The sequence below is a fragment of the Scyliorhinus canicula genome, chromosome 18 (assembly GCF_902713615.1).
Source record: "Scyliorhinus canicula chromosome 18, sScyCan1.1, whole genome shotgun sequence".
NCBI lineage: Eukaryota > Metazoa > Chordata > Chondrichthyes > Carcharhiniformes > Scyliorhinidae > Scyliorhinus > Scyliorhinus canicula.
Genome location: NC_052163.1, coordinates 63,821,425 through 63,836,829, shown reverse-complemented (window position 1 = coordinate 63,836,829; position 15,405 = coordinate 63,821,425). Strand labels below are relative to the sequence as shown.

Below are 15,405 nucleotides of genomic sequence, written 5' to 3'. Positions count from 1 at the left end.
TTTTCTTCTAAGCTCCAGAACATTTAGGCATAGTTTACTCAGCCACTCATCAGTGGGCAACCTTCTGTTCCAGAGACCCAATCTATGAACCTCCACTGTGCCAGTTCAAAGTCTACCTTTTAAGAAGTATTTGGATGCGCACATACAATGCCAAGGCACTGAAGGCTGTGGGCCAAGTGCTGGAAAATGGGATCAGAATAGTTAGGTGGTTGTTTTTGACTGGCACAGGCATGATGGGCCGAAGCGCCTTTTCTGTGCCGGAAACCTCCATGACTCTATCCTTCCTTAAACATAAGACCAAAACTGAACATGGTATTCCTGGTGTGGTCTCATCAAAGTCTTGTACAATTGTAGCAAGACTCCCTTACTCTTGTACTGTAATCCACTTGCAAGGCCAGCATTCCGTTTGCCTTCTTAACTGCTTGTTGTTCCTCCATATCAACTTCCTATCTGCCTTGTACGAGTATACTTAAGTTCCTCTGAACATCAAAGAGATATTCTGCTTTTCTATTCTTGAAAGTGAGTAACTCACACTTGCCACATTGTACTCCATCTGTCACCTTGTCACTCACTCACTTATCCTGTTTAATCCATTTGCAGCCTCTTTGTGTGCTCTTCACATCTTGCATTCCTTCCTAACTTTGGATTGTCAGCAATCTCAAATACTTTACCCTGGGTCTTTCTATCTAAGATATGAATATGGATTGTAAATAGCTGAGGCCCCGGCACTGATCCTTGTGGCATTCTTGTAGTCACGTCCCACCAGCTTCAAGAAGCCCCGTTTATCCCTATTCTTGTCTGTTGACCAATCCTCCACCCATTACAAAATATCCACATGCACCTATAATTTATGGTTTAGCTACTAGTGGCAGGGACCTGAACATTGTTAAATGTGACATAAGGTTATAAAGAACCTTGAGCTGTATCTTTGTTCTGGCACGGTTACTTAGTCTGTGCCTACACATACAAACCTTCAGCTGCAGCGCTGAAAATGCTGTCTTCCAATAACCAAATGCAACAGAAGGGTGAGCTCCATTTGAAGGCAACTATCAATGAAACTTAGCATATGTATTGTAACATCCAGTTTGTTCTAAGGTGTACCATTGCTATAACTAAAATTTAGTTTGGATGCTGTCAGGCAGTTCTCAGACCAAATGTCTTGGCCTTTATCTTGGCCTATTCCCTGTCCCATTGAATTGAGACAGCTAATTAAGCCTTCAGGCTCCTGGCTGAAATATTTTGCTGACATTGGGCAGTTCCCCTCACCGTCTCAAAGCCTGGTCCCATCCACCAAAGGTTGAAAATCTGTTTGTCAGCCTGGTGCCCCACCACTGGTAGAAAAGTGACATTGCAAAAGCTCAAATTTGCATAGGCCCAAGTTCCAATATAAGTATGTATTCAGGAATTTGACAATGAAAATATAAAACAAGAACAGAAAGTATGACTTTAAAATGGGGGCTCAAGTATGTCCCTGAACCATCGTCCATTTGTTGCCCCTTTGCCTGAAGATTGTACTTGGTGTTGATTTTCTGTGTGCATTGTTGCGAGCGATCAGGTTGTCGTTTCAAATTATCTTTGGCTAATGTTTACTTTTTATTCAACATTTGTGTCTTACCAAATGTTAAAATTTGCCCATGTTTATCTGAAGGCAATGTAGGATCAATGAAGACACATCGTTAGTTATATGCTGCTCGCAGAAATAGTGCAATGATTAATTTGGAAGTGTAATGACTTGTTATAGAGGGAAACCTAGTCATTGTGCACACAGCAAGATCTCACAAACAACTGAGCATTTTTTTTGGTGCTGGGTGTAGAAGAGGATATTTGAGAACGCCATCCTGTTATTTCAATGGTGTCATGATCTTTACCTTCCATTGGATTGTAAAGTCTTGTGCAGGGCCATGCCCAATGATACTGCAGCACTCTCCCCATAGTGGCATAATTAAGTGCTCATGTTCTGGAGTGGAGCTTGAACCTCATAATTATTTGAGGCAGACGGGTGACTCAACAACCTCAACGACATTTAAAATGTAATTTACTCAAACCTATTATAACATCCTTTTCTCATTTATCCCTCACCCGTACAGCAGTCTTATATTGTACATGAATTAAAACTGAATGTATTCCTGTTTTTGAATAGTGAGCAGGAAAGTGTCCTTTCAGTTGCAGAAAATCTCCTCACTCCGTGGAGTGCTGCGTATGCTAAATTTATCGGTGGTTCCATTGTGCTAGGTAGCTGGTAAGGAGCCCATCACATACGTGACCACAAGCAGCATGAGATGTTGACGTCTGCTGCTGCGTTTGTGATCCCAGAGTGTTTTTTGCCTGGCAGTTCTGGCTGAGCACATGAGAAAGCCACCTTATCTGTGTCTTTATATTTGCAATCTACAGTGGACCCGATGCTTTTCAAAGATCTAAAATCAGCTGCACCAAAGCCCCAGAGGTGGACAAAGATGCAAGTGAGTGTTGATTTAGGCTGTATTTAGCAGGATCAGCCTAGCAAATCCTCCTTTGCAACATGATGCCTTGCCTTGCCGTTTTTTGAAAATTAAGATGGACATGATTCAGAGATGTTAGTGGAAATGTTTTCCCCATTGTTTTAAGCTGTTCTGAAATATTGTTTGTGCTATTTATATATACACACGGTGAAAAGAATGATGCAGTTACTGTCCGGAATATGCTGTATGCTCTTGTATATTTAAAGGTGTACATGGTTGTGCATGTTACCTTATGTTAAGATGTTACAAGATGCATATTTTAAAAGGGCTCTCTAAAAAGCAATTAGGCAATGTTATTGCTAAAAGTTCTGCAGAAACCGCTTGTGTGAGAAGGTATTGCATTACTGGCATTTGAAATTAAATGTCTTACTGGGCATTATTCCCTTTCCTGATATGTTTCCCCGTAAAAGGCAGTCAAATGTGAACAGCCCAATGCAGCTTTTTTAAAAACAATATTGAGTACCTAATGTTTTGTGGCAGCAGAGCTTAATTCTAGTGCTAATGATTGTTGTACTATGTATATTGGCTATTTAGGTAGGGGAGGATTGTTCACAAGTAAAGAAGATCTGTCCTTGAGTTCTGATTCCCACTTTAGCATTTTGATAGGTTAGTTTTGTGATTAACCGGGCTGCTTTTGCTTTTATAAAAGCAAAATACTACAGATTCTGGAAATCTGTAATAAAAATAGAAAGTGCTCAGTGGGTCTGGCTGCGTCTGTGGGGAGAGAAGCAGGGTTAACTTTTACAGTCTGAAATGACTCTTCATATTTTTTTTTAAATTTAGAGTACCCAATTTTTTTTTCCAATTAAGGGGCAATTTAACGTGGCCAATCCACCTAACCTGCACATTTTTGGGTTGTGGTGAAACCCATGCAGACATGGGGAGAATGTGCAAACTCCACACGGACCCAGGGCTGGGATTCGAACCCGGGTCCTCAGCGCCGCAGTCCCAGTGCTAACCACTCGTCACATGCCGCCTGATTCTTCACATTTGACTTGAAATGTTAACTGTTTCTCTCTCCCACAGGATGCTGTCAGACCTGCTGAGTATTCCGAGAACTTCCTATTTTAATTTCTACCTTTGTTTTTAAAGTTTCAAAAAATTGAACTTAAAGCATCAATTTTATGCAATTACCCAAGTGATGGAATATTTGTGTGCATTACACAAATCATTTTTCACCCTTTGTGATTCTGTTGTTATTACAGTTAATGTGTGGCACCACGAACATTCTAAATAGGATAAATTCAGAACTTCCAGTAGCTCATAACTGGGCATTCATGGAGGTGCTGTGGCCCATCAGCGTCAAAATAATATTTAATCACAATCTGTAACCTCATTGCCTGGCATAATCCCTCTCTCTACCATTACCATCAAGCCAGCGGATCAACCCAGGTTCAATGAGGGGTGTTGCGGAGAAAAGTACAGCTATTTGACTTTAGTGTAGTTCATTCTTTCACGAGAAACCAGACAAAGACATTTGGAGTGAAAAAACAAGTCCTTTATTGCAAGCTATAGCAGGACATTTTGGCATTCCAAATTGAGACGCCAGTGAGCACCGATTCAAGAATGGTACAGATACTTTGAGATTCGGTTACAAGAAGTTAGCATATATCAAACATTTATTACTAGTTATCTATGTCCAACCATGACTATTGATTAAGTTTACATGCGCGTTCCGGTGGCTGCTACGAAGGATTAAGTCGCACATTTAGTGGCTCCCACTCGGGTTGGACTTTTGGACCTTTTCCTCTGATTTTCTACTGGACTTGAATTGTAAAACTGATGACAGAGGCAATTGTGTACTGAATTCCCACATCGGTGCATGGAGAGGAGGACTAGAAGTGCTCGCAAAGGCAGGAACAGAAAGATAGAGAAGGCTTGGGCTGAAGCTGCAGTGGGAGACAGCAGGGCGGAGGACCGGACCTCTGGTTTGTTGACCCAATGGTCAACGGAGCAGCTGATGATGCAAGTTATTCAGGAAGGCTTTGCTAAGCAGAAAAGGGACTGCTTGGACCCAAAAAAATAGTTGATTGAGCGACTGGAGCTTAGATTGGACACCCAAGATCGGGCGATCCAGAAGGTGGAGAAGTCGCTGGCTGAGCAGGAGGAACATCAAACTGCGGTGGAGTTGGAAGTGGGGATGCTGAGAGACCAGCAGAAGAAGCTCTTGGAGAAGATGGAGGACTTAGAGAATAGGTCCTGAACTATGCAGGCAGAACTTGGAGAATCGTCGGGCTCCGGAGGGGTCTGAAGGAGCGGATGCTGGGACATACATCGCAGACATGTTTGAGAAGCTGCTGTGGGATGGGGCATTCTCCTGACCCTTGGAGGTGGACAGGGCTCACAGAACACTTGCGAGGAAGCTGTGAATGGGGAACGTCCCCCGTCCCCGTCCCGAGGGCAATGGTGGTCAGATTCCACGGGTACTTGGATAAGGAGCGCATTCTACAGTGGGCGAAGCAGACACGGAGCTGTAAGTGGGACAATAGTGTCCTGCGGGTCTACCAGGACCTGAGTGTAGACGTGGACAGGAGAAGAGCAAGCTTCAACCAGACTAGGTTGATCCTTTTGAACAAAAAGGTGAAGTTCGGACTGTTGTATCCGGCCCGTCTCTGGGTCACGTACGAGGAACAGCACTTTTATTTTGAGTCACCTAAGGACGCGCTGGACTTTGTGAAAAGAAAAGGACTGGTGGTGGATTGAGAACTTTTGAACTTTGCTGCAACGTTCATGGTTTTTTTTCTTGTTGTTTCTCTGTTCTTTAAAAAATGTTTCTCGTTTTTCATTTTGTGGAAGCTGCTTGTAGTACCTTCTGTATTGATTTGGGAGCAGTGACAGAGCTGAGTGAGTTAAGGTTTTCATTTGCATTGTTGGGGGATGGAGGTGTGCTTGTTTAGATTTTCGTGTTTTTCTGTTGGGCAATTGTGTGGGGATTCTGTTTGATGTTGGAGTATGTTCGTATGAGTGGGGGGGGGGGGAAACGATAGGTGGGAGACTATCCGGCGCCAGGGATGGGGGCCACCAAGCTAGCTGGGTGGGCTAGCTCACAGAAGCGCAGTGGGGGGGTGTGCATATGTTCGGTTTATCAAAGGGGTTGGGTTACAGAGTATTGTTACTGGGGGACGGGGGGGATGTTCTGCTGGCGAGGGAGGGACTTGGGCCAAGGGACAGAGGAGGTTGGGGGCGGAGGCTGTCTGGGGGCGGGCTGGAGGAGGTGCGGGAGCATGGGCTGGAGGTGGGCCCAAAAAAGGGGATGGCTGTTGGGCGAAGTGGGGGGCAATGAGCCCCCAACTAGGCTGATCACCTGGAATGTTCGAGGGTTAAATGGGCCGGTCAAGAGGACACGTGTGTTTGTGAATCTTAGGGGACTGAAGGCGGACGTGGTAATGTTGCAGGAGATGCACATTGGAGTAACTGACCAGATTAGATTGAGGAAAGGCTGAGTCAGTCAGGTCTTTCACTCTGGACTGGATTCAAATACTGGGTCGCGATCCTGATCAATAAGCGGGTGGTGTTTGAGGCGGGTAGAATAGTTTAGGAGGTGGGAGGTCAGTACATCATGGTCAGTGGAAAACTGCAGGGGGTGCAGGTGGTATTAGTAAATGTGTATGCGCCAAATTGGGATGATGTGGAGTTTATTGAGGATGCTGGGGAAGATACCGGACCTGGACTCGCACAGCTTTGTCATTGGGGGGGGGGGGACTGCCACACAGTTATTGACCCTGGCTTGGACACCGGGCGGTCAAGCTCGAAAACGGGCATGGTGCCAGCAATGGCAAGGGAACTAGGGTGGGTTCATGGAGCAATGGGAGGGGGGGGGGGTGGATGGATCCATGAAGATTTGGGCGGCCGAGGGTGAAGGAGTTCTCCTTCTACTCACACGTGCATAAAGTGTACTCCCGGGTCGATTTCTTCATTTTGAGCAGGGCCTTGCTGGCAGGGGTGGTGGACACGGGGTACTCGGCGGTCACAATCTCAGGCCATGCTCCGCACTGGGTTGACCTGCAGGTTAGTAAAGATAGTAACCAGCGCCCGCAATGGAGGTTAGATGTGGTAATTTAGGCTGACAAAGGGGTGTGCGAGCGGCTGAGGAAATGTATTCAGAACTGCCTGCAGGTCAATGACACGGAGGAAACTTCAGCAGCGATGGTCTGGGAAGCACTGAAGGCGGTGGTCAGAGGGGAGCTGATCTCGAAACAGGCCCATAGGGGTAAGGTGGACAGGGCAGAGATGGACCGACTGGTTAAGGAGATACGACAAATCAATAGGAGGTATGCAGAGACCCCAGAGGCATGGCTTTTAAGGGAACTGCGGAGGCTACAGGCGGAGTTTGGCTTGTTAACCACAGGGAGGGCGGTGGAACAGCTGAGAAAGGTGAGGGGGGCGATCTATGAGTATGGAGAGAAGGCCAGCAGAATGCTTGCAAAGCAGCTTAGAAAGAGGGAGGCAGCCTGGGAGATAGGGAAAGTAAATGACTGGGATGGGAACCTGGTTGGAGACCCAGCAGGGGTGAATAAGGCGTTTAGGGATTTCTATAGTAGGCTGTATAGGTTGTAACCCCCTACGGGCCGGAGGGGATGAGGCACTTGGGGGGGCTAAATTTCCTGAAGGTGGACGGAGAGCTGGTAGAAGGGCTGGGGGCCTCGATTGGGTTGGAGGAGATAGTGGAGGGTCTGTAGTCCATGCAGGTGGGTAAAGCCCTGGGACAGGATGGGTACCCAGTGTAGTTTTATAAAAGGTTTTCTAGGATATTAGAGCCGGTGTTGATGAGGATGTTCAATGAGGCAAGGGAGAGAGGGGTGCTGCCCCCGACGATGTCACAGGCCATGATTTCGCTGATTCTGAAGCGGGACAAGAACCCGGAGCTGTGTGGGTCCTACAGGCCGATATCCCAGTTGAATTTGGACGCCAAACTGCTGGCCAAAATTTTGTCCTCCAGGATTGAGGATTATGTTCCCGACATTATTGGGGAAGACCAGACGGGGTTTGTTAAGGGTAGGCAGTTGGTGGTCAATGTAAGAAGGCTGCTAAATGTGATCATGATGCCCCCGGAAGGTAGGGAGGTGGAGGTAGTAATTGCAATGGATGCAGAAAAGGCTTTTGATCGAGTAGAATGGGATTATCTGTGGGAGGTACTGGGACGGTTCGGATTTGGGCGGGGTTTCATTAACTGGGTCAGGTTGCTGTATCAGGCTCCTGTGGCAAGTGTACGGACGAATAGGACAACATCGGACTATTTTAGACTGCACCGGGGGATGAGACAGGAATGCCCCCTCTCCTCACTGTTGTTCGCACTAGCTTCAGAGCCATTGGCAATTGCTCTGAGAGCCTCAAGGGGCTGGGGCGGGGGTGGAGCACAGAGTATCGCTCTATGCAGACGACATGCTTCTGTATGTATCGGACCCAATAGAGGGGATGGAAGAAATCATGAAGATTCTAGGTGAATTTGGCCGGTTTTCGGGGTATAAGCTAAATATGGGGAAAAGTGAGTTGTTTGCGGTCCAGGCGAGGGGACAGGAGAGGCGATTAGGGGAGCTGCCGTTTAGATTAGTAGGGGGAAGCTTTAGGTACCTAGGCATTCAAGTGGCACGGGAATGGGACTGGTGCATAAAATAAATCTGGCCCGGCTAGTAGACCAAATGAAGGACGGCCGTTGTCATTAGCTGGGAGGGTGCAGACGGTGAAGATAACAGGCCTCCCGAGATTCCTGTTTGTGTTTCAATGTTTCCCCATCTTTATTCCTTGGTCCTTTTTTAAACGGCTCAACAAAGTGATCTCTGGCTTTGTTTGGGCGGGCAAGAACCCGCGAGTAAGGAAGGTAATGCTTGAGGTGAGCGGAGTCGGGGGGAGGGCGGCTGGTGCTGCCAAATTTTAGTAACTAGTACTGAGCGGTGAATATAGCCATGATCAGGAAGTGGGTGGTTGGGGAGGGGTCGGCATGGGAGCGTATGGAGGCGGCTTCATGCAACGGCTCCAGTTTGGGGGTGCCTCTCCTGTTCCCGCTGGCACAGTACTCCACCAGCCCCGTGGTGGTGGCGGCCCTGAGAGTCTGGGGGCAATGGAGGAGACATGTGGGAGCAGAGGGAGCATCTGTCTGGTCCCCAATCTGTAATAATCAACGGTTTGCCCCGGGAAGTATGGGGGGGGGGGGGGGGGGGGGGGGTGGCTCCGGATATGGCGGAGAGCAGGGATTGCGAGAATGGGGGATATGTTTATAGAGTGGAGCTTTCCGAGTATGAGGGCGCTGGAGGAGAAGTTTGGGTTGCCGAGAGGAAACAAATTCAGGTATGTGCAGGTGCGGGACTTCCTACGTAAACAGGTGTCAACCTTCCCACTCCTACCACTGAGGAGGACCATTCAGGACAGGGTAGTTTCCAGAGGGTGGAATGAGAAGGGAGCGTCTTGGACATTTACAAGGAACTTATGGGGTCAGAGGAGACGCGGACCGAGGAGCTGAAGCGCAAGTGGGAGGAGGAGCTGGGAGGAGAGATGGAGGATGGTCTGGGCAGACGCATTGAGTAGAATCAACGCGTCCACAAAATGTGCCAGGCTCAGCCTGATATAATTTAAGGTCGTTCACCGGGCTCACATGACAGTGGCCCGGATGAGCAGATTCTTTGGGGTGAAAGACAGGTGGGCAAAATGTGCGGGAGGACCAGCGAACTATGTCCACATGTTCTGGGCATGTCCGAAGCTTTGAGGATTTTGGCAGGGGTTTGCAGATGTCATGTCCACGGTGTTAAAAACCAGGGTGGCGCTGAGACCAGAGGTGGCGATTTTCGGGGTGTCGGAAGACTCTGGAATCCAGGAGGAGAAAGAGGCAGATGTTCTGGCCTTTGCTTCCCTGGTAGCTCGCAGACGGATACTATTAGCTTGGAGGGACTCAAAGCCTCCGAAGTCGGAGACCTGGCTATCGGACATGACTAGCTTTCCCTGTTTGAGGAAAATCAAGTTCGCCTTGAGAGGGTTACTGCTAGGGTTCGCCTGGAGGTGGCAACCGTTCGTCGACGTCTTTGTGGAAAATTAATCGTCAGTAGAAGGGGGGGGGGTTAGTTTAGCTTAGAGTAGGGGGTTAATAAAGGTGGGACCTGTAAGGGAAGGAGATGGCTTTTGTACTATGTTTATAGATTCATGTACATTGTTTGTGTTGTTATTATAATACCAAAAAATACCTCAATAAAATGTTTATTAAAAAAAATGTTTACATCATGCATAGTATATGAATATAATTACTAATCATACTTGAAGCACGTATTTGTTTCTACTTATCTGTTAACTGCTAGACACGAGTACGATAAAGATATCGTACTTTGGGCAGCACAGTAGCACAAGTGGCAAGCACTGGCTTCACAGCGCCAGGGTCCCAGGTTCGATTCCCCACTGGGTCATTGTCTGTGCGGAGTCTGTACGTTCTCCCCGTGTCTGCGTGGGTTTCCTCCAGGTGCTTCGGTTTCTTCCCACAGTCCAAAGACGTGAATTTATGAATTTACCAGCTAGCAAGTAACAGCCTCTGTGAGCCTGGTGGTTTTTGACCCTTTCAAGAGATGCAGAAACGTTTGCCAGGAGCAAGAACAGCTATACCTAAAAATGAGGTTCCACCTGGTGAAACTGCAGTACAGTATTATGTGAATGCTAAACAGGAGCAGCAATATGCTATAGAGGGAGCTAGGGTATCCCATAATCAACAGATATATTTGTTCCTGCCACATCCAATTGTGAATGGTGGTGGACAACTGAACAACAAATGAGCTGCGGGTGTACCAGGACCTGGGAGCAGAACTGGCGAAGAGGAAGACTGGGTTTAACCGGGTTAAGGCTGCTCTCTTTAAAAAGGGGGTGAAGTTTGGAGTATTGTACCAGGCCTGCCTCTGGGTGACTTTCCAAAAGCTAGAGTTCTATTTCGGCACACCAGAGCAGGCGATGGAGTTGGATGAACACTGGCTGGACAGAGAGAACATTGAACTTTGGAGAAGTTTGTGTGCTTTTTAAAATTTATGATTGTGGGTGTTTTTGGAGGGAAGATTTTTCATGGGGGTATATATTCCCGTACCAGCCTCCCCGGACATGCGCCGGAATGTGGCGACTAGGGGCTTTTCACAGTAACTTCATTGAAGCCTACTCGTGACAATAAGCGATTTTCATAGAGGGTGACTGCACCTTTTGTTACTCTTTAGGGTTTATGGTTGGGGGGGGGGTGAGCTGGAGGAGTTTGGAGGTCTTGGGCGGGGGCACCATGCGAGCTGGGCAGGCTTGTTAATGGGAGTGAAGAGGAGAGTTATTAGGAGGCAGGCGTGGAGGGGAGATGGGGTTAGTGTTTTCTTCGAGGGAAGGGGGGGGGGGGGGGGGGGAGGGTTGCTCCTGAGGGTGTGGTTGGAAAAGGTGGACATCCGACGGTGGGCCTGGAGGGTCGCCTGATACGTGCCAGGGGCTGGCCCAAGAAGGGATATGGCTGATCAGAGACGGGGGGGGGGGCGGCGCGCGTGGCGCCCCCTGACCAGGCTCTCACATGGAATGTGAGGGAGTTGAATGAGCCGGTCAAACAGTCATGCAGGCTCACGCACTTGAGGAGTCTGAAGGCGGACGTGGCCTTTTTCCAGGAGACCCACTTGAAGATAGGGGACTCGATGAGATTGAGGAAAGGATGGGTGGGGCAGGTGTTTTATTCAGGACTAGGTATGAAGACTAGGGGGGGTGGCGGTGTTGGGAATAAGCAGGTGGTGTCGAGGTGGGTGAACATTGTAGCTGTTTGGGGAGGCGGGGGGGGGGAAATGTTCGTGATGGTTGAAAGTTGAAGGGGATGCTGGTGGTCCTGGTAAACGTTTATGCCCCAAATTGGGATGACGTACATTTTGAAGTGGGTGCTAGGGAAGATTCCTGACTTGGATCCGCACAGGTTGATTATCGGGGGGAGGAGGGATTTTAATACGGTTATAGAACCGAGCTTCGACTGGTCAAAGTCCTAAGTCGTCGAAGGTGTTGGCAGTGACGAAGGAGCTGAGGGGGTTCATGGAGCACATTGGGGGAGGGATGCGGGGCGGACCTATGGAGGTTTGGGGGAGCCAAGGGTGAAGGAATTTTCATACTTCTCCCACTTGCACTGGATGTACTCCGGATTGATTTTTTCATGTTAGACAAGGCGTTGCTGGGCGGGGGTGGTCGACTCAGGGTTTGTGGTTTCTGACCACGCGCCGCACTGGGTAGATTTGCGTGTGCCCGTGGTGGTGGGGGGGCGGCAGCACCTGCAGTTGAGACTGGATGTGGGATCATTGGCGGATGAGGTGTGCGAGCGGGTGAGGACTGGGTATGATGACTGGGGGGTTGGCGGTGTTGGGGAATAAGCAGGAGCTAAATTATACAGTGGAGGTTATGGCCACGGCTCTGTGAGAGGCACTCAAGGCGGTGGTCAGGGAGGAATTTATCTCAATTTGGGCGCTCAGGGCGAAAGCAGAGTGGGCGGATATGGCAAGGCTGGTAGGTGAAACTTTGAGGATAGATGGGTAGTATTCGGAGGCCCCAGGGTCAGAGCTGTTGAAGGAGAGGCTGAAGCTCCAGATGGAGTTTGGGCTAGTGTCTACAGGGAAGGCAGTGGGGCAGTTACAGAGGGCCGGGGGCAGTATATGACTACGAGGAGAAGGCGGGCAGGATGTTGGCCCATCAGTTGAGGAAGCAAGAGGCAGCAAGGGAGATTGACAGAGTGAGGGATGATAAGGTTATGGTGGTGATTGACCCAGAGGGGGTGATTGGAATGTTTGAGGCACTCTACAGGAGACTATATGAATTGGACCCCGGTTTTGGGGGGGGGGGGGGGGGGATGTTTTTTGGATGGGTTTCAGTTTCCCAAGGTAGCGGAGGGGGGCTCAAATTGGGTTGAGGAAGGTAATGGACAGTATGGGGGCAATGCAAGGCAGGGAAGGCCCCAGAGTTGGATGAGTTCCCAGTAGAGTTGTCTAAAGAGTTTGGGGCGGACCTGGGGCCACTACTGGTGAGGGTGTATAATGAAGCAAGAGAGAGGGGGGGATCTCTTCCCCCCCCCCCCCCCCCCCCAAACACATTGTTACAGGCTTCCATCGCCCTGATATTAAAAAAGGATATGGATCTGGAGCACTGCCGGTAGTGGGGAAAATTCTTGAATCCATTGTCAAGGACTTTATAGCGGAACATTTAGAACGCAGTTGCAGGATCAGTCAGAGTTAGCATGGATTTATGAAGGGGAAATCACGCTTGACAAATCTGTTGGACTTCTTTGAAGATGTAACCAGTACAGTTGACAAGGGGAAGCCAGTCCATGTGGTATACTTGGACTTTCAGAAGGCTTTTGACAAAGTCCCGCGCCTGAGATTATTGTGCAAAATGAAAGCGCATGGGATTGGGGAAGTCTATTGAGATGGATAGAAATCTCGTTGGCAGTGAGGAAACAAAGAGTAGGAATTAATGGGTCCTTTTCAAATTGGCAGGTAGTAACTAGTGAAGTGCCACAGGGACCCCAGCTATTCAAAATATATATTAATGATTTGGATGAGGGAATAAAATGTAACATCACAAAGTTTGCAGATGATACCAAGTTGGGTGGGAAGGCGAACTGTGACGAGGATGCAGAGATCCTACATCATGATCTGGACAGGTTGGGTGAATGGGCAAATCAATGGCAGATGCAGTATAATTTGGATTAGTGTGAGGTTATTCACTTTGGAAGCAAAAACAGGAAAGCAGATTACTATGAATGGTTGTAAATTGGGAGAGGGGAGTGTGCAGCAGGACCTGGGTGTCTCTGTGCACCAATCGCTGAAGGTAAGCATGCAGGTGCAGCAGGCGGTGAAGAAGGCTAATGGTATGTTGGCCTTCATTGCGAGAGGTTTCGAGTATAGAAGCAGGGATGCGTTGCTGCAATTGTACAGGGCCTTGATATTGTGTACATGAACATGAACTATGGGCGGCGAATGTTGCTATCATTAGGAAATGGTTCGTAGGGCGGGGTCGGATGGAGGCGGCATCGTGTAGTGTTATGTGTTTAATGGCTTTGTTGTCAGCACCTTCGCCGTTCCCGCCGGCCGGTACTCAGTGGGCTCAGTGGTGGTGTCGGTCCTCAGGATGTGAGGGCAGTGGAGGCAGCATTTGGGACTGGAGGGTGCTTCGGTGTGAACACTGATCTGTGACAACCAGAGGTTTGCCCCTGGTGGATGGATGCAAGGTTTCGGGAGTGGCGGCAAGCAGGGATAGAGCAATTTGGTGATCTGTTCATAAGGTCCAAATTTGCGATGTTGGAGGACCTGGAGGAAGAGTACAAACTGCCCAGGGGGAACGGTTTTAGGTACCTGTAGGTCTGGCATTTTTTAAGGAGAGAGGTGCCGTCCTTTCCTGGGCTGCTGCCCCTGGGGTTGCAAGACCAGGTGGCTATCGAGGGATGAGATAGGGGAGGGGAAGGTGTCCGATGTCTACAAGGAGTTGGATTGGTAGGCAGCCCCTGTTAATGTCCGAGGTGCTGGGGGTGGATGTGGTCCCGAGTCCAGAGCTGGCAATATTCGGGGTGTCGGAAGACCAAGTAGTCCAGGGGATGAGAGTGGTCAATGTCCTGGCCTTTGCCTCCCTGATGAAAATGAAAAAATGAAAATCGCTTTATTGTCACGAGTAGGCTTCAATGAAGTTACTGTGAAAAGCCCCTAGTCGCCACATCCCGGCGCCTGTCCGGGGAGGCTGGTACGAGAATCGAACCGTGCTGCTGGCCTGCTTGGTCTGCTTTAAAAGCCAGCGATTTAGCCCAGTGAGCTAAACCAGCCCCTGATAGCCCGGAGACTGATTTTGCTAGGGTGGCGGGAGTCGGAGCCGCTGAATGGGACTGTGGGTGAGCGCCCTGGAAGAATGCCTGAGGCTGGAAGAGTTCAAGTTCGTCTTGAGGGGGTCGGTGAATTGGTTCACCCGGAGGTAGAAGCCGTGTATTGATCTGTTTAAGGAGGTTTGAGGGATCAGCAGGAGGGGAGAATGGATGGTGTAAGGGTTTAAAATGGGGAAGGCGGGATGTGAGAAGGGGGCGATATTATGGGAGCAGAGGGAGTGGGTGTCGGCTGTTTATAATGTTTGGTTCTTCTGTTTTGTTTGTAAATATGAAAATGCTTAAAAAAAGTATTTATTAAAAAAACATATTACACTCCAGGGATATTCAAATGATGGACCAGAGAATGTTCCAACATGTGAATGACAGCTGAAAATGCAGCAGAATTGGTGATAAAGGGGCCCTGCAGCAGTCTAAGGGTTAATGCTGTTGTTCTCATTTTATTGAGGATGGAACATGGCGATCTGCAGTAAAATTAATGGATGGTGATATTTCTCCCAGCTTCAGGTGGCCATAAATCACTGGAGCTTTGCTCTTGTGTTTTGCAGCGACATCTGACTTCACTAAATTACAGTTTTATTAATTCCCAGTCAGCATTTTAGCATATGCAGAAAAAAAGGCTGTCAGTTTTACAAGTCTGTAATCAACATTTATCCCAGCGAAACTGTAACTTGGATTGTATCTTTGTGTATGATTTCAGTAAACATTCCCAGTCGACTGAGGTGGAGTGTCTCATCTTGAGATAAGAGTTCATTAACACAAACTGTCCTCTATAACTTCACCCAACTGACCATTCTTGTGTGCGATTTCCTAACCAGACCTGTGGGATATTGGAGGGTATTCCTCCACCCAAATGTCTACATGCCATGCATGTTTTCCAGAAGGAGGGGGCAGCACGGTGGCGCAGTGGGTTAGCACTGTGACCTCACGGCGCCGAGGTCCCAGGTTCGATCCCAGCTCTGGGTCACTGTCCATGTGGAGTTTGCACATTCTCCCCGTCTTTGCGTGGGTTTCGCCCCCACAACCCAAAAATGTGCAAGCTTAGGTGGATTGGACACGCTAAATTGCCCCTTAATTGGA

General features: G+C 48.6%; 1 protein-coding gene across 5 annotated transcripts in view; it reads left to right on the top strand.

The window, feature by feature from the left end:
- tmem94 (transmembrane protein 94) overlaps positions 1-15,405 on the top strand; it is a 158,270-nt gene that overhangs the window by 20,885 nt on the left and 121,980 nt on the right. For 3 of the 5 annotated variants that reach the window (XM_038776372.1, XM_038776369.1, XM_038776373.1), the window contains exon 2: positions 2,392-2,459. The exons of the other annotated variants lie outside the window; for them this stretch is intronic. In XM_038776372.1, the coding sequence (XP_038632300.1) occupies positions 2,400-2,459 (60 nt within the window). In that variant the 5' untranslated portion in view covers positions 2,392-2,399. The remainder of the gene's footprint in view (positions 1-2,391; positions 2,460-15,405) is intronic. 5 annotated transcript variants of the gene reach the window in all.